Source organism: Gopherus evgoodei, chromosome 4, assembly GCF_007399415.2.
Source record: "Gopherus evgoodei ecotype Sinaloan lineage chromosome 4, rGopEvg1_v1.p, whole genome shotgun sequence".
NCBI classification, from domain to species: Eukaryota; Metazoa; Chordata; order Testudines; family Testudinidae; genus Gopherus; species Gopherus evgoodei.
The window spans coordinates 104,183,940-104,203,457 of NC_044325.1; the positions used below are offsets into that span (position 1 = coordinate 104,183,940).

A 19,518-nucleotide genomic window follows, 5' to 3' on the forward strand; every position below is an offset into this window, starting at 1 on the left:
CTAGCTCGGGGCAGAGTCCCCTGCCGGCTCCGCCCGTAGTTCCTGAGCTGCTCACTTTGGTCGCGCGTCCCATGACATTACCGTCAGCCTGCGGCTGCATGATGGTCTCCCTGAAGCCCCAGCTCCTGGAGTCACGGGGCTAGGGAACACTTGGCTTGTACTTTGTGTGTCAAGTAGCGTGGTGGCCCTCCTTGCGCGAAAACCTTGAAAACATGAACCCTAAAGGCTGGAAGGCAACGAAGAGCACCCCGCCTTTCTTATTTTATATACAAAAACCCATGTTTTTTCATGCAAATGGTTTTGTGGGCGTGTGGTTGGAAATAGTGTTCCTGTTGCACCGCAAGAGCTTGAGTGGCGGATGCTGTGGGTTTGTACTTAGAGCTCAGGATATGGATTCAGGTGTTCTAGAGTCTGTTCCTGGCCCTGTGACAGATTTGCTGTGTTACCTTACACAAGCCACTTAACCCCTACGTTCCTTAGCTTTCCCACAGATACAATGGAGATGTTGTTTACCTTGCTTGGGTGGTGTGAATGTTACTTCCTTAATGTTTTAAAAGTCTTTTAAAGTATTCAAATGGAGATTGCTATACATGTGCAAAGTAGTCAGTTCTTTCTTTATAAAATAAATTCACTCCCAAAATGAGACCCTTTGGGTATTATCTACATGGTAGTAGGGAGCGAGCCTTCCAGCCACCTAGAGAGACTTGTAAAAGTAGGGTTCAAGCTAGTTCACTAAAAATTAGCAGTGTGGATGTTGCATTTCAAGTGGCAGTTCAGACTTAAGCCTGCCAAACCCTCTGGGTCTAAGCTCAGGTTGCTATCCCGAGTTTTCATTGGAGCCACAACATCCACAGTGCTATATTTAGCTCAAGCTCTGTTAGGGCAATTCTGTCTACCTGGGCTGTGAAACTTCCTCTCAGCTGCAGTGTAGACATATCTTCTCTGGCCAGGTGTTGGCCCAGAGTAAATTTTCATGGTTGAGTTATAAGCTCATGCAAATGGAGTGTAACAGTAGAAATATTTACAGTTCTTCAGCTGTTCCAAAACCTTCAGACTCTGCTATAAACTTAGTTTAAAATGGCTTGCTGGTAAAAGATTATTGTTTTTGCCAAATAATTTTGGTTTAAAACAAGTGTTTTGACTATGCTTTAGTGAAAACATTACCTATTAATTACAACTAATATTTTTATTTATAAATGGATTTTTTTTTGCAGTTGACTCCAAAGTTTTTCATTAAATACACCTCCTAACCTGATAGAATGTGACCCGATACACATGAATTCAGATATAACGCAGTAAAGCAGAGGGGAACCCAAAGTCCTTTAAAGCACCGCCCGAGCCCCGCTGCCAGAGCTCCAGCAGTGATTTAAAGGGCCTGGGGCTCTGGCCGCTGCGGGGAGCCCCCGGCCCTTTAAATCCCCACCCGAGCCCTGCTGCCAGAGCTCAGGCATTGATTTAAATCCCCACAGCAGCTGGAGCACTGAGCCCTGCTGCTGGAGCTCTGACGGTGATTTAAAGGGTCTGGGGCTCCCCGCAGCGGCTGGAACACCGAGCCCTTTAAATCACTGCTGGGGAAGCCGGTCCAGTCCGGCACAACACCGTACCGGACCAAACCCGATATAATGCAGTCTCACCTATAAGACGGTGAGAATTTTTGGCTCCTGAGGACTGCATTATATCAGGGTAGAGGTATATATGATAGTGTCCTTTACTACTTGCTGCTTAGTACAAATAAAAATGGGGAGAATGACATAGGAGAAACTGTTACAAAAATATGATTATGTATTTTTTTTAATTTTGAGGTCCTATTTGTAAATGTTTAGGAGCAATTGTGAACTTGCTTGGTTTTGTCCTTTACAGGCTTGTACTATACCTTTGCTGAGGTGTATAGTAACCTATTTCCAGTAGTTGATCATAGTTTGTAATAAAGCTAGTTTTTTACCTTTCAGTTTACAAAGCAGAGTTGCTGCACACATCTTACCTAAATAAGAGAGTAAGTGAAATTGGAGTGGAGGGAACAAGCTCATAATCTGTGTGAACTTCTCACCGCTTCCATTAGGTTGTGATTTACAACTGCAGTTTCCTTAAGACCTCTGAATCTGACTCTCGCTACTGACAGTATTTTAGAATTTAGAATAATTTATTTTTTTCTCCATAGCGAACTCCATAGAAACTCAGTGGTCATCTTTACAATTTGATATGATTACCAGGAAGGACATCTGATGACATTTAAGAGACTTCCAACTAAGGATTTTCTCATTAATAAGTTCTGCACAATTAGAGAGCAAGAATGAAGGAGCTAATTAAAATCAAGACTTACTTAACTTTTTTATTTTAAATGTTTTGCTTGTTGTCCCTCTTGTTCTTTACTTTTTATCCATGTTTTATAAATATGAAAAGGTATATTTGTTTGGTGGTATTCAGCAAACGAAACCAAGCCCTTGCCAACCCAAATAACTGTCAGTGTACCAATTATAAAATAAACAAATATGTTAAGATAAATGTTATAATGTTGTAAAAGCCTTGTGAAATCCTCACTACAAACACCCCTTTTAACACCAGGAAGATAGTAAAACCACCATTTGATGGCATCAGCAAGAAATAAAGATGAGGACACAGAAGAAAGAGACAATCAGATGACTTATGAAAGTCACAGCCCTGAACGACAAAGACGCTCAAATTATGGTACTATTTGCTTTATGCTTTCCTCTTCTTTGAAACATGTTTACACTTTTCTGGAAATTCTAATTCTGTGATGTGTTAAGTCCTTCAACTGAAGCCAGGGTGTACTGATGGATTTCAGTACTTCCTAAGGTGGGTTCGCATTGTTGCTCCATGGCCTTGGTTCTGGAATTTTTTTAGCCATCTGTCTAATCGTTACACTTCCTTAAAAACTCTGCCTCTTATTGTAAAATTAATATATTTGTGTGTTCTAATTTGTAATGAAGCAACATGTTAAAATATTGTGAGGAGCATAGACTCATAGATTAATGCCAGAAGGAGCCACCATAAAATCATAGGATTGGAAGGGAGCTTGAGAGGTGTTCTAGTCCAGTCCCCTGCGTGATCATGATCATCTAGTCTGGCCTCCTGCATGTTGCAGGCCACAGAACCTCACCCACCTATTCTTGTAGTAGGTCTGTAACCTCTTGCTGAGTTACTGAAGCCCTCAGGTCTTGATTTAGAGACGACAAGTTGTAGTGAATCTAACGTTTATGCTAGTTCAAACCAGCAAGTGACCTGTGCCTCATGCTGCAGAGGAATTCAAAAATCCCCAGGGTCTCTGTCATTCTGATCTGGGGAGAGATTCTTTCCAGTCTCCAAATATGATGATTAGTTAGACCCTTACCAGCCAGACATTTGGGAAAGAATACTCTATATTAACTGAGAGCTCTCTCCCTATAGTGTCCAATCTCTGGCCATTAGAGATTTCTATTACTCCAGTTTTCAAGGTCACCTAAATATTCGTGTGTGTTATTCCGGTCCTTATTTGAATTGGCAATACCTCCCAACTTTGTGTCTTCCACAAATGTTGTTAGTGCACACTCAATTTAGGAGCCAATGTCATTAATGAAAATGTGAAATAACATTGGTCCCAAGGTAGACTCTTGAGAAGTTCTGGGCTAGTAACCTTTCTCCAGCCTGACAATCACCTTTCGGCATGATCTGTTGTAGTTTCCCCTATCACCAGTTCTTTACCCACCTCTTGATTCTCGTATTGATCCCCACCTTCTCCAATTTAACTAATATATTTCCATGGAATGTACCAAATGTCTACTGAAATCCAGGTATATTACATTTACTGCAGTTCTTTTGCCTAGAAAATTGGTTATCTTCTCAAGGAAGATCATATTGGTCTGGCATGATCTACCTTTGTAATACCATGTTGTATTTTATTTTTAATGTCCTTAACTACTTTGTCTTTCAAAATTTGTTCTAAGACCTTGCATTCTATTGAGGGCCTGTAGTTTCCCAGATCACTTTTTTTCCACCTTTCTAAAGTATAAGTACGTACTGTTGGAGACTGAAGAAGACTACTTTGAATATTTACCTCTGGAAGATGGATCATGAAGATGCATCAAATAAAGTGAGTTCATATATATAATCATTATTATTATTATGTTATCTAATACTGTCGGTACATTTAATGGAGCTTATTTTTAAATGGGCCTTAAAACAGCCTCTGATGTTGAATCTGTAGTGAAGCATGGATGCAAATGATAAGATTATTGCTGTCTGTCTGATATGCTAGTGCAATCAAGTAGCTAGATGACTGCATATTTTCATTTGCGCCTGCAACTGGTTGTGGTTGCAAAATAAGAGGTAGGTTTTAAAATTTAGTCCAATATGTTTTAAAATTGTAAATAGTAAGATTAAAATGTGTTACTCTTAAACTCTTATTTTTTTAAATGGACAGATCGTAATTTTTGAGTCATTCAGATTTGTTATTCCATGATATAAAAAAACATGCTTCCTAGACTTTGCTTTTAGAGAATCCATTTGTTTTGCTTTATGTGTGCACATTGTTTATAGTTTGTCTAAAGTTGCTTTGTTCATATTCTGGTTTGTCTGGCTCAGCCCCTCAGTAAAGTCTAGGGAGATTGCTCACCATTATTCAGGACCTGAGAAGCTTCTCTAGCTATGTCCCACGTATGTGAGAGTTGTACTAGTTGCCCAAGTTTACGCACGTGCTGGTAATATTACGTAATTTATTGTAAAGGGCGAAATTTGTTGTTTTCTGAACCCCTCAGATGTAATAAATATCTTTCAGTAGGAGGCGTTAATCTTGTAAAGGGCAGACTATAACACTGTAATTTTAAATGAGAAACACATAATGTCTTTCTGTCTCATTAAGTGATATGAAAATGTTATATGTGTTCAATGGTAGGTGTCTTGTGCCTGCAATAAAGCTTTCTTGACTACTTTCCCCTGATGGCCTCTAAAGAACAAAAGCTTGCAGGAAACATCAAAATGGATCACTTCACAATTGCACAATTCCAGTCTTGCTAATGGAAGCTAGAATGGAATTGCAGTCTATGGGAACAGTATGTCATCCTGTTTACTCTGTTGTATAAAGCCACTGCACCACTGCACTGTGGTCTCTCCAGCTGGGTTTGTTAAATAAAATGATCTGCATTTAGTTCAGCAAATTTCTTTTATTCTGCTTCATTGCTTTTCCCTCTTTATGAAGTTTATTTGACTTGATAGGTTATGATCTTATATTTCTAGGAGGCGGGAGTGAGCTACTTTATGGTGTGGAATGGGAGCCCTTCTGTGAAACATGAAAGCTCTGGCTGATATTGAGTGGCCCAATTTGCTATTCAGCTCTGGTAATCCTGTTGAAGAGGACATGGGTAGGCTGAGAGGACTTCCTTGGTTCAAGTATAGCCATGCGCTCTTCCCCCCTTTGTCCTTTTCCTCTAACTTATAAAAATACTTCTGAATGGACCATTTTTTTTGTCCTCGGAATGCAGCAGATTATCCCCAATGGCATGATTTTTAAAAACAAACAAATAAACAACAAAATGTCACCGGAGGAGTCCCAGACCTATTAGAAAGGCTTTTCCACTTCCTAATCCCATTCTTACAAATTATTGCATGTGAATACTTGGTAAATCCCTGTGAAAGAGCTTGACCAAATAAAATTGAACATCAGGATTTCTATCCATTGGACAGACTGGATGAAAGTAGAAAGGCAAGCTTTTGAGATTTACCTTGACAACTATACATGTCAACTAGTGCTTTGTGTGGGTGGGGTGAAGTTCTAGTCAGCTTACCTAAACAAAGGCATCTCTGCACTCTGACCTGTTATGATGTTATTGTGGGAGACGCTGGATTTGTCCTGGCTCTCACACCATGAAGAGAATGATTACCTAAGTGACGTGTGCTCCCCTGTGCGCAGGGGGCACTTTCACCTGCAAAAGTGGGATATTTTGCTTCTGGCAGCATGCTTCTCGGTCTCTTCTACCTCAAAGAAGCCCCTCTATATGGCTGTACAAAGGGTATAGGTGAAGGGAGCCAAATGGGTTCCTGTAGATTCTCCCCTGCCCATACACATGGGAGAAAGCAACATCAATTAATACAGCCCAAACATGCTTGAGTTCCTTTATAGGGGAGCTCCAGGGACAGCCCCTGTAGAAGGCATGCTTCCAGGGCCAAGCAACAAAGCCAAGGCAATGAACAGCAGTGTAGTTGTGTCCCTTGCCCTTTGAGGATCTTGTAGGATCTGTGGCCCAATGGGGTGAAATTTTCATCTTATTTCAAGGAGTCGAGGAGGGCAGAACTGCATTCCTCTTTTCCCCCTCTCTATAGAATAACAAGAAGGAAACTCCATGAGTTGTAACTTCCAAAGTTTCCTGCTGCATGTTTGGATTATTTCCATGTTGGAACTGAGACTTCAGTTCCAATTTCAGAATCTCAGCTGAGGCATAAGCCAGCAACTACACAGTTTTTACTTGGAAATCCCAGGCTAAAGTCAGGGAAAACATTGTTTTACTTGTAAAGGGAGAAGATTTGATTCATAGTCTTCAAGAGGCAGTAAGTGTGGAACCCCAAGATGACACTTGTACAGCATGTAAGGTGCACATTATTAAATCTTTAGAAGCAAAAATGTTCATAATTACAGTATCTTTGTCTTTCTGTATGCAGCTTTCTATCATGCATTGTTCAAATGGGAAGGGGATTTTAACTGTTTATGCCTAATTCTCATTTACTTCTGTTGCTGATTGGGAAAAACATGTAGAAAAAGTTGGAACATTTCCACTCGCTTTGAGAACTGCAAGCAGAAAGAGTACAGTGTGTGAGAATTTAGACAGTTAGCATTACTATAAATAGATCCACAGTACAGTATGCCTCAGATTTTATCAAAAGTAGCAAGCCCTATGTACTGATAATGGAATTTGGTTTGTTTGCCTAAAACCACTCTTCCAATGCGCCAATCTGTGAAGAAAAACGTTATTTTCAGTAATGTGGGTATGCAATTTTCACCTGCAAGGAACTTCCCCTTTCTTCAAAGGGGCTAAATAAATGTTGCTTTTGAGAATGTGCCTCCTGCAGTTGGCTTGTAGTTTTCACTTGGGTGACTGAGCGCTTCATTAAGTAGACAGTGGTTGTAATGAGTCATTTTGTGACTTTTAGTGTCCTTGATGTCAAACTTTGGACTAGGAAAATGGAGAGCCTAGAATCTGTTGAGGAATTGTTTGGTGTGCAATGGGAACTAAAGAGGAGAGACCCCAGACTGCTGCCTTGTCTTCACTCCTTTTGTAAGGACTGTCTTCCAGATTTGATTCAAGGATACAATTACACTCCCACTGAGCGTGAAGTTATGTATGAAGGTAACATTTCATGTACTATTTTGTACTTCTTAGGCACTTTATAATGCAATAGTGTAATAAGCAGATTGAGAAGCACTTTTTTACTCAATTATTCTTTAAAATATGTTGTAAAGGAATTACTAGGATACTTAAAATTAGAAATGAGAAAGAGGTGGGCGGGTTCCTTCTCCCTACATGAACTTTTTGGAGAAAAACAAAATCTATTAGAGACAAATTAAATAATTTGGGAAAATGTTTAAACTCACATAATCAGTTTGTTTTTAATTAATTGTTTTAAACCAGTGTTAACATCCTGTCTGTTGCTTTACAAAAAGTATTGTAAGATAACTGCTAGGCTATAACTTCTTTACACAATTCTTTGAATACAATGGCACTTTAAGGTAATTTTTTTCCCATAGAAAAATATAGAATAGATTTTGAGATCTGAATCTGGTCCCTTCACTTCTATTGAAGGTCATTATAACTGGAATTGCAGTGTATATATTCTGGTGCACTTTTGCACTTCCATTTTACATCACTGCATCTCAGGTTCATCATAAGCAGATTCCACTCTATACTGTAATTATCATATTGACTCCATCAGTTTTTAACTAAACTAAGTAAGCTTAGTGCACTTTAGTTGCAAAGACAAGGATTTCGTGAATCTAGCTCTGTTGAGCATGAAGTGGTGGTTAGAGTTTTTAGTAGTTATTTTAAAAATAAATGCACAGGCGTTTCTGAATTGTAGAATGAGACACCTGCAGTCAGAAACGGATATGGTAATATGCAGACTAGAACCTAGCTTGTTGAAGTCAGTCACTTTTTAACTGAGAAAACATTCACACTGTAAGAAAAAAAATCCTATTAATTTTAACAGTTCCAGAGCAGTTATGTTAGAAACTTGTAGGCAGACATGGTCCCTGCTGTGAAGAGCTGACAATCTGAACTGGATAGATAACACAAATCCAAATGGTTCAGATGTGAGAGTGGCTGGAAACAGCACTAGGAAGCAGATCACTGTTGAAAGGCTAAGTGGAAGAAATATTGGAGGAGGAAAGAGAACTCACTTAACACAGTGGAAGGAGGAGGCTAATCATGTGCAGTAAAAAAGGTAAAAGACTAGAGTAAGAGAATGAGGCACAGGTAGCCAAACAGCACTTCAAACAAATTATAAAAGGGGAACCATTAACTGTCTTCTGGTATTTCTACATACCACAGTCATATCTAAGCCCTCTGGTGGCTTTTATGATCAGTTCCAGGAGAACTAGGTTCTTTTTTCAACAACTCAGCCTCTGATTTACTAGTGCCTAACCAGATGCAGCCTAGTTTGAAAATGTTGGCCTCAACCTCTGTGTATCAGTTCCCCCAAATATGGAATGGAGATAGTGATGATTCTTGCCATTGTAAAGCCCTTTGTCATCCTTGGAAACATTGGATTTAGCTATGATGATGATTAATTATATTTTTAAAATATTATACATTTTTCATGGTTGCCTGTGTGTGGATCAGGAATTATTTACCTGCAGCACTAGTGGACCTGAACATTGTAATCTAGCACCCATGAAACAAAGTTTGCCAAAAGCTGCAATGCACTGCTTCCCACCTTGGCTTGTTACAGATCAGGAGTAATTACGGGTACGAGCCAGATAGGAGAAATAGCAGAGAAAAGAACCATCAATAGTGATAACCCAGTAAACTTAAGGAAGACACCAAGTGCAAACCTCTAATTAATATCTGAGCAACATGAGCAGCAAAGAAACACATCAGCGTCTTACTTAAATCAGTGGCTGAAAATGCTGGTAAAAGGCTTGTCTGAACTACAAAATGTTGTTGTGTTTCACAAAATGTTACTGTGCTTGAACACATTTGCAGAGAATTAAGTTAGCTATGTGATGCTGACCATGACTGTATTATAGACCCAGATAAATCATTGAATCAGTTAGGTGACGTGATGCTGAACATGATTTGTTCTAGTATGTCCTGAGCACAAAATTGTCATCAGCACCAAGTCAGCTAACTCAATTGTTCACAAGTCTTTTCAGCCTTGGTAACACTTATCAACAAGCCCTAAATGCAGTCAAATGCAAGGTGAGGGGGAAATCTAGTACATTCCAAATGAAGGCAGTCTAAGATAGATAAAGCCCTTAGCTATAGAGATGTATTTAATCCCTGTCTTTTAGTACAATAGTACAAATTATGAGATAGCAGAATTAAGCCATCTCTTCCCATTAAATTGTCTTTGTGATGCCTCTTGGATTGCTGCAAAGATGGATTTAAAGTGCACTGGGTAAGTTACTTAATGGCTATTGAGGTTGTGAAGAAAGTACAAGTTAAGCTGCATCTCAGTGTTCTTGCTCAGGAAGAGGGTTAGGTGTTATCTGAGATAACTTGAACTCTCTGGGGAAACTGAGAGTACCCTACACTTGATTTGTGAGAGCTGGTGGTTTAAAAACAGTGGAACTTAAGTCAGTGATCTCATCTGAGGACAGCTCCAACAAGAGGACGTAAAAGTAAATTATCTTAGCAGGTTTGGTGACTAAACGTTTATTGGTAATAGGAGGCGTTGGAAATCAGTGGGAGTTAGTGGTTTGACTCTCATTTCCTTTCTCTGCAATTCGGTGTATGTTTTCCAATCTTTTTACGTGTTAAATAGCATGGAACACATTCATCCCTTGTGTAGCTGCATAGGATGAATGCGTTTAGTATTTGGGAAAGTGTTACATTCAAAGGACAGATTTAGGTGGGAACAGGTGATATTCCAAGGGGCGGCTCTAGACATTTCGCTGCCCCAAGCACAGCGTCATGCCACGAGGGGCACTCTGCCGCTCCGCTGTCCCGCGGCTCTGGTGGACCTCCCGCAAGCACGCCTGCAGGAGGTCCACCGGAGCCGCAGGACCAGCGGACCCTCCGTGGCATGCTGAGGCCTGGAGCCGCCCCTGTATTCCCACAATAAAAAAGGCAGGCTATGCCTGCAAAGTAAGCTCTATGTACATGAGAAGCCATCCACAGTAGATTGTACAGATGTTTAAAATTTGCTCAGGCATGCTGTCTGGTCTGCTTGGGCTTGGCTGCCCCTCACTGGAATCCGAATGCATCCATGGTTTCTGCTGGGTGGTTCCTTGTGTTTAGCCTTTCGTCCTTGAAAAAACTCCCTTGTGGTACCAGTATATTGTGCAGTTCTTCATAATATAATCCTCCCTCTCCTGTCTTACATACTTTGCTGAGAAATGAAATAATTAACAATTTTAATTAAAAATGTTGTATTATTAGGTATCTGAGTTAGCACCCTTGAGATGAGTTATGATATCAGGTTCTGCAACATAGGTAGATATGTGTGTGTCATTTACACTCAGGTCATGTTTTCAAGGTTAAATTAACAACTATAACAGCTAGAAACTTTTTTTTGTTAATGAAAACTTAGATTCTGAACCATAAAAAGGCAGCATTGAAAAAGGTGCTGACACACCAGGCCAATATATACTGATTAAGCCCTGGTGACATTTCTGTTTTGTGAGTTTAGGCAAGCTGTTTATTTCCATTTGTAAAATGAGAATAATGATACTTACCCACCTTTGTAAAGTGCTTTGAATGAATGGATGAAAAGCCTTATAGAAGTTGAAATTTTCAATATAATTGTTATTATTAAATCTTTGTTTGAATTGATCCTGTGGAATGACTTTTATTGTTCTGTGAAACCATGCAGATGAATTGTACATGGTACCATTGGGGTTTCCGTGACTTGTATAATAATATTCATGGCAAAACCATTACAGAGCTAGCCTACAAAATAGACTCCTGTGGGCATTCTGTGCCAAAAAAATAAAAAATTCTGTGCACAATATTTTAACATTCTGCACATTTTATTTATCTCAATAACACTAAATAATCAGTGTCAGTTTCAGTTATTTTGGTAATATATTTCAAAATACCTGTCAGCAAGTATGTCTGTAACAATACAGACACACACAGTGTTTCCCCCAGGAGCAGAGAGTTAGAGAGACCCTTTATGACAACTCATTTCCTGTTTTTCTGTCCTCTTCTTCCCCTTTCGAGCCTAGCCAAGGGGCCGGACAACCACAACCTCTCACCCACCCCCAGAGCCCAGTTGCAGGGTGCCCCCCAGCCAGTACATCGAACCTCCTCTCCCCGAGCCCAGCCGTCGGTTCCCTCTAGCCCAGATGCCTTTCCCCCTTCCCCCTAGAGCCAGCAGCAGGGTATCCCCTTGCCCAAATACCCACACCCTTCCCCCCAGATCCAAGATGTGACTTCTTCCCAGCCCAGACACTCGCTCCTCTCCCCCCCAGAGCCCAGGGATCCAGAGGGAGAAACAGCCTGATGCTTGGTCCCAGGCTTGCATGGAGTTTCCTGCACGCCACCCTCTCCTTCTTCAGGGTGTGCTGGCAACTGCAGCTGTCAGGAACCCTTTAGCTCCCTCCTCCTCCCCCTAGCAGTGTCTGTGCGAGCTTGGCTCTCTGGGTCCAGCAGCCTATTGTGTCGGCCAGCAGCACTGCAGCCTGTTTCTGTGGGGAAAGGAAATTCTGCATGCACATGTTAATTTCTTCAAAATTCTGCATTGTGCAGTGGCACAGAATTCCCCCAGAATAAAATTGAAATGAATAAGTCAGAACTACCCACCGATGGACACTCTTTTCCCCTCTGTAAGACAGGACCCAATATCCAGACTCAAAAATGACAAGAAAATACAAACTAATGGTCAAGTATTGAAGAACTGCAAACTGAAACTCAACTAAAGCAGACCTTTAGGTCGGAGGGAACATGACTGCTGTTGAAAATATACAATTGTCTTTAGCTGGAAGAGCAGATATTATGTAGCAGCCCTACCATATAATCCCTACTTGTGAAATCTTATAGGTATAGGTCAAAGGCATCAAAAATTTGCCTAACTGATGATCACATTAGCATTCATGTATTCTGAGCTGGTCTTTAATGAGATAAATGTATTGTTCTTTATTAACACGTTAATCACTCTGTCTCCTTTACTCTGCACTCACTTTCAATATGAAGGTGTGGCTTGTGGAGACTACAGGTCCCAGCATGCAATCTTCCATGTTGATTTAAGCATACTTTTGGATTGTGTTAAAAAGTGGGTGTCTGTACAGCTCTTTAAGACGCATTTGGGCTATTAACTTCAATTTGGCCTGTGTTAGAGCAGCCATATTACGAGAGCAACAAATAATCTTGTTTTGACGCAATATCACATGATGCAATATATTACACCTGTTCATTCTGAAAGAGAATACTCATTTGTTTTAATTAGATATTCACAAAGAGGTTTTGAGCAAGCACAAAATATGAATTGTTTCAAAAGAGGGAGGGAAGAAAAACCTCATCATGAAGCACGGAAAAGCATCTCTGCTGTTCAACAGGCTTCTAATTTGGTCCATTAAATACATTTGGGGAATTTGGCTCATCTCACTCTGTGGTTCAGCTGCCAGACTCAAAAGGCAAGCAAAGCAGTTGGGTTTTGTTAGATAAATATGAACCTGTAAATAGGGGGAGTTTTCTTTAAAACTGTTTCCTATACCTGTAATTGGGTCTCTAAGGAAACCATGAACCATGCCAGCAGCTCTGAGCATTAGCTAATGATCTCTGAGAATAATTATCCTGGTATTTGTTGGGGGAAAGAGAGTAAGCAAGAAGCGCAGTGTCTGGACAGCAGGTAGAAATGTGATGTGCATGATAGGCCTGCTACTTGTTTCTTTATGATGATCAGCAATTTTTAGAACAAGTCATAGATTAATTGCCTATACTGATTTATTAAGCAGACACTTGAGCTGAGCTTTCTTGTGTTTAAAGCCTGATTTAGAGTTGGAGCTGGAGGGCCTTGAAACAAAACTGTAAGTTGAGTCCTGTGATACTCAGTTTAGAAGTGGTGGATCTATAGTTTAAAAATCAGCCAAGGTCTCTATTCTTGGTGAGGAGATAGAGACGTCACCAGTTATCCATGCCTCTGTTATCTACAGATTGGATTACTGCAATTTACTGTATTGGAGCAAAATTTGAAGGGCACTTGGACACATCAGCTCTTTATTCATGGGTATTTTTCTCAGGGAGCATGTGGCACTTGGGGTCAAGAGACTACACTGGCCTCCAGTTAATCTCTAGGTCCAATTCAGGGTGTCGGTTTTGATTCATAAAATTCATTATGGTGTAGGTCCTGTGTACCTTGGAGACCTCTCTCTCCTTATATTTTATCCTGGCTATTGAGATCCACTGAGTAACTTGATTTGTATATCTGAGGTTCCCTCTCCATGTGATGTGTCAGAGTCCATGTTTGTTGACCCCCAGGGCATACTCCAAGACCTATGTGTCACCTATGGCAAGGGGTGTGTGTGTTTGAATGGGATTTAGAATTTGGTATTGTTTGTCCTGAATTCTGATTTTAAAACTCCATATGTGGGATTTAGATATCTAGTTTAGGTGTTTGTGTTTGAATATTGGGTCCACTGACTCTTACTTTCCTGTGTTCGTTAATGTGAATGTTTTGTGCACCTGCAATTTGGCTACCATTGCTGAGGTGAGTGACATAACTGACTTGAATTTGCAGGATCTGTGATCCATGAAAAAGGAGCAACATCAGTTTGGCAAAGTGAGAGCACCGCTAAATTTGAAGAGAGGTGTTTTTATAACTCCAGTGTGTGCACGCATTGTGCCTTCTTAATAGTAGCTTCCATGGTGCTTTTCTTCATGTTCTGTAGTACACCATGAAGGAATGATGGAACAGTTTCAAGGCTGCAGCAGTGGTGATATTCCTTCATGTACATCATCTGAAGACGACTTTTCTGGGAATGACTTCAAAACACAGTGGCCCTCACTGGTCTTGTGGTGCCTGCTAGTAGGTCAGATATATTGAGAAATAGCTATGAGTGCATGTATCTGGAATTTCAGTGTTGGCTTATTAGGTGGCCTATCTCACAACTCATGAAGAAATTGTATTCAAATCCAATCTTAGGATCCTTGTTAGCCTCCCTGAAGTTGTTATCCTCTGTTACATCATAATCTGCTGCACATCAATGAATTGTGATGTCATAAGTAGATTAATTATTTCAACTGATTAGTAAACAGGAGGGGCTAATTAACTCCTAGGAACATTTGCATAAAACTATGATCTTTTTCCTATCTCCTTGCCAAAGCAAATTACATATAAACAATATGGGGATCTCAGCAACCCTTTACCCATGAAAGAGATTCAGCTTCCGTTTCTAGAAGTTTTGGTAGAAATAGTGGGCCTGATTCAGATATAGTGATTGCACTAGAGTTGAATTTGGCTCCTGATCTCTTGATATGCAGAGTCTGTTGTTTGAATCTTATAATTCTGTGTTGGATTACTATTTAGATACAGCGATTGCATCATTCTTCATACGTATAAACAGTGAGTCTCTAGGGCAATGCTTTCCTTTACCAACGATGCCGTAATAATGATACATTTAAATAAGCTGTCTGTAAAATACAAGTTCCTGAAACAAGTGAACCTTGTTGTTTATAGGTACTGTTGAGAGATGAAGTGTAGAAAGATTTGTAGGGAAGATTTGCAGAGGGTACCCTGAGAGTGAATGGCTTTGTGATATTCATTTAGCTGAAGCAGAGAGACTCCTATTTCTTTCCTTCTGAGCGCCTGTTAAAAGTTACTCTGAGCTTTGAAAGACAAGAAAGAGAGTGGATGCTGCTGTTGTCTTATTGTGTGATCTGTATTTCAACACTTCTGGAAAAATACAGCCAAGAAAACTTTAAAAAGGCCTAACAGCATCTCAGGTGAGAGCAAAAAAGAAACTGGGAGGAAAATAAGGTGAATCTTGGGTGTGTGCCTTCAAATAACCCATCTCTTATCCCGACCCTGCTACTTTGTGAATGTTTCTTGAGTGAAGAAGGGAAAGCAGTTCCAGATGCTAAGCAGAAAGGTCTAGTCACTTTCTTTCATCATCAAATGATATTCTACAGAAAAGGCTGTTGCTAGAGGGTACTAGATATGCACTTCTGCTTAATAACAACCTATTTCCTGAGCTAGTGACTTTGATTGTGTACCTTTTGAGGTGACTGGTTTATCCAGAGGACAGGTAAGCAAACATGAGTTTCCTTGTTTGTTTTTTATTTAAGAAAACAGTGTTTTAGCAGCAATCTACATTTTGAGTATAAGCTTTGCAGCGATATTTAGCATAAGCGCTTTATATTAATACTCTGTGGAGCAGTTGTTACTTGTCTTGCTGTTTGCAAAAGTACATACAGGCTATTTGTGCAGCTTGCTTAATTTAATTATGATTAGTTTGGATAACCATTCTATAGTGTATTTTAATGTCAAGAATATGTTAGGCTTTTGTAGGATGCATCTGAGGAGTGTGTTGAACATTTCTACTGTGTGCTTTTTAATATATATAAAAAGTATCACAAGTGAAGTCCCATTATTTGAACTGAACTCATTCAGCAAGATGCAAATATGTTTATCATGAAGGAAAAAAAATCTTAATCATGAATTTCAAGAATAGCCCATGATCTATTAGGGAGAGATTTAGCCCATTAGCAATGCATAATGACAGCTGCCTAAGTAGAAGAATGTCCCCCATACAGTATTGCCATGTATCTAGAATTTTCCAAGTAATTTCTTTTAGTAGTTGTTCCTTCTACTCCTGACTTTTCTTGGTATTCTTCACACTGAGGACTTGAGAGTTAGAAGCATCTCAGAAGGGTATCTAAGAGAGCTTCAGGTTTGGAGGTCATGGTAACTTAACCCTTGTTTAGCCAGATGTTTCAGATATAGTCCAAGACATTTAATGCATGTCAGTAATAAAGATCCTAATATCAGGTTTGGTATCTGGGGCCATGTTCTGTGCTGATTCATATTCCATGCAACTGCACTGACTTCACTGTCATGGATAGGGTATAAAATCTGGGTACTATGGTGCCTAGTGCTTCAATTTTAGATATCCAGTGATTTCAACTAGAAGAAACTTTCTCTGCATCAGACAATCTGATTGTTCCAAATTTACTAATGTGACTGCATTTCTCAAAATAATGAGGCTCCTGAACAGTCATGAGGACTGTGTTATTTTAAGAGTGGAAAGATGCTGAAATATTTATTTAAACATTACTCTTTTATAGGAGTCAGAATTAAATACTATTTATATTTTGCATTTCCCTGGTCTCTGGCAGATAAGCACAAATTAAAATTCATGTTAACCTGCCTGAGGTCATAAGCACCCTATGAAGTGAAAGTGAATAGATATAATTTCTTTTATAAAATATTTGTGCTAACTGCATAATACTGTAACGTAGCAAAAATGCATGATTGCAGTGTTAACCCACCTTACAGTATGTGACAGATCTGCATAAAATGGCCCTTGACATGGAAATACTTTAAGCACTGCTTTTGCTAGCCAGCCAATAAAAATTCCAGTGCCTCATGTATAGTCCAGGGTATGCACCACCATAACATCCAAGTGGAATAATGACTTTGGGAGCAGCTGTCATTAAACTCCATGCATTTTCCCATTTCCAGAAGCTGCTCTGCTGACTGACTTTCTTCTGAGTCACTGTGAGAAGCATTCTGTAGCCCTAAGCCACTGTCTTGCCAACTGTTTAAGGCATGAATACAGTGTAGAACAGTGACTCTCAACTTACATACCATTGTGGGCCATATATGCAGCTCTCTGTCTTATGTGGGCCACATCCACACAATATATATACTACCTGTATGGCCCTGAGGATGTCACATGGGCTGTACCTGTGCGCTGCTTTGGCTGGGGCTGAGAACCACTGGTTTGGCATTTACAGTTTTTACACTGATTGGGCTGCAGTATTATGTGTATGTGTAAGAAACTGGTCCAAAGTCTCCAAGGGCCAGATTCAATTCATAGAAAGATTCCCATTGACTAGAATAGTATCAGAGCAGGACCCATGTGTCTTTTAAAAAAATACCTGCAAAGTACACTTTTGTTCCAAAATGATTAATAAATGTTTATTTGCTTCTTCACTCATGTTGCTGTTGCTAAAAAATAAAAATAAAAAAAAAAAAGTGGCAGATGCCATATAAAGACCTCACATGGGCATCTTGAAAGCTAACTCTGAGCCTAGGAGCCGCCCACACTGCAATTCACAGGTATTCCCCGCCTGCACCAATGATAATGGCCTGTGAGGGCTGTGGTAATGGCATTGTACCCATAGCATAGATTGCGTTAGGTATGCCTGTGCACCTGTTATATTTGCACATATCTCTAGAGAGCAGAGTTGTTAATGGTTCACGTAAAAGGCGCACAGAGAAATGTTATTTCTGGTAAGCAGGGAAAGATTTCATGGTCACAGATAGGACAATATCATTTTGACATACTGCCTTGGTGCTAAGGCAATTAGCTACAATTGTCATAGATAAATAGATAGAACATGAAATAAGATAATGTAACTAATAGCCAAAATAGCAAAACAAGGACAGTGCTATGGAACTAGGATGTTGTGAAATGTTATGTTTTAAATATGCATGGAAATATAATGATATGTTGTCTTTTAAATTACAATTTTTTTTAAGTGAGTATTTAATTTTCAGACAAAACCCGGCCCCAGGCCACGTGAAGAAGATTGTGCTTGTAATAGTTCTGTGGAAAGAATGATTAGTAACTGACTTTTGGGTCCATTCTTCCCATGATATAAATGGGAGATTTTCATACAGATGTTCCCACAAACATCAAAAGAGGGTACCCTTTATTTCTGATAGTCATTGGTCCTCCTTCAACATTATATACGGAGAATGCCAGTCATTAGGCAGTCTGGTAAGTTTTGCTGCTGGAAGACTCATCTGTGTAAAAATATTGATCTGTGATGAGATGTCATATGTAAACAGGAATAGTAAATGATTAATGGGTGTAGATGTTTACAGAGTAATGTGCAGCACTCATCTTTGCTGCGGCATTTGTTGAGGCAAATAAAAGTTCACGTAGAATACATACTCTCACAAACATTCTACATATAATGTTGCCACCACAGAATTCCCCCAGGCATGAAACCCTCCAATTCCCATTTCTTCTGGGTTTATGGCTGCTGTCTGTCTTGCATCAGGCTTCAAGCCCCCAGTGACACCCAAAAGCAGTCACAGTGGTGCCAGCTGCATGCAAGCCCCTCGCTACTGGGATGGTTTGTAACCAGCACAACCTATGTACACAGGCCTGTATCCCACACCTCTCCATCTATAACTGGAATAGGCCTTATGCAATCACATAGGTAGTGGGAAAGTCTTCCTCCTCCTCCTCCTCCTCCATGCAAACACCCAGGACAAAGGCACAGTCTTGCCCTCAATGGGAGCTAAGAAAATACTACACTATACACTTTTTATATGTTTTACTTTTATTTCAAGAGCAGAGCCTGTAAAGAAGTCATATAATTTTTATATAGTGAGAACAATTCTTGGCAAGTTCTGTTCTTCTGACAAGAATGCATGAAATTTTAAGTTTTTTAAAAGTTTTATAAATGAAAATGAACTTAATCACAGACCTCACTGAATGATCCACTAATGCACATTTACACACATTGATATTGGAATTTGATGCATCTGTGCAATCTCTGCCAAATTACTTAAACTGCAAAATGCTGTTACGAAAATAACACAAACCCAATCCTGGGAATTTTGTATGCTCAGCACCTTGTAATATCAGGCCTGTGATTAGGCATGTTCATCTGGCAAAATGTTGCAGTACTGGGATCCCAAGGACAATTAACACTAAGCAACTGGAAAACATTCAAACCTTAGAGAATTGCTGACACAAATCTAGTTAATTTCAAGAGTACTGGACAACTTAATGTTACATTATTCTGCAAGATATTTTCTTTCTAGGATAATATTTTCAGTTAAGGATGACAGAATGTATAACATCATCATTCTGGTTTGATGTCATAACTGATCACCAGTATAAAAACATTACTAAAAATGAAAACTTAAATACACTTACCTCATTTAGCCCTGGAAAACATTGCCCTCAGTTATCATAAACTGATTGCTTGAAAGTGATGATGCCTAGTGCCAAAATTCTATGCTCACTTGAAAGTTAAGGACTAAGATTAAAAAAGATTTGTTGAGTTAATGCACCACCCTCATCTTTGAGGAATTAGGTTCAATTCCATTATAATTTACACATATATATGATTTTGGTGGTTTCATCTTAGTCAAAAGTGGATGTTTGCCCTTTGGAAAAAAAAACTATACAGT

General features: G+C 39.6%; 1 protein-coding gene across 2 annotated transcripts in view; it reads left to right on the forward strand.

Annotated features, from left to right (window-relative positions):
- The first annotated feature begins 2,445 nt into the window (after window positions 1-2,445).
- The window catches only part of TRIM66 (tripartite motif containing 66), an 81,515-nt gene continuing 64,442 nt past the window's right edge, over window positions 2,446-19,518 (forward strand). The window contains exons 1-4 of one of the 2 annotated variants that reach the window (XM_030560434.1): window positions 2,446-2,685; window positions 4,003-4,087; window positions 5,230-5,354; window positions 7,138-7,334. In XM_030560434.1, the coding sequence (XP_030416294.1) occupies window positions 7,169-7,334 (166 nt within the window). In that variant the 5' untranslated portion in view covers window positions 2,446-2,685; window positions 4,003-4,087; window positions 5,230-5,354; window positions 7,138-7,168. Of the gene's footprint in view, window positions 2,686-4,002; window positions 4,088-5,229; window positions 5,355-6,801; window positions 7,335-19,518 lie in introns of those variants that run through there. The other variant, XM_030560433.1, reaches the window with a different exon arrangement.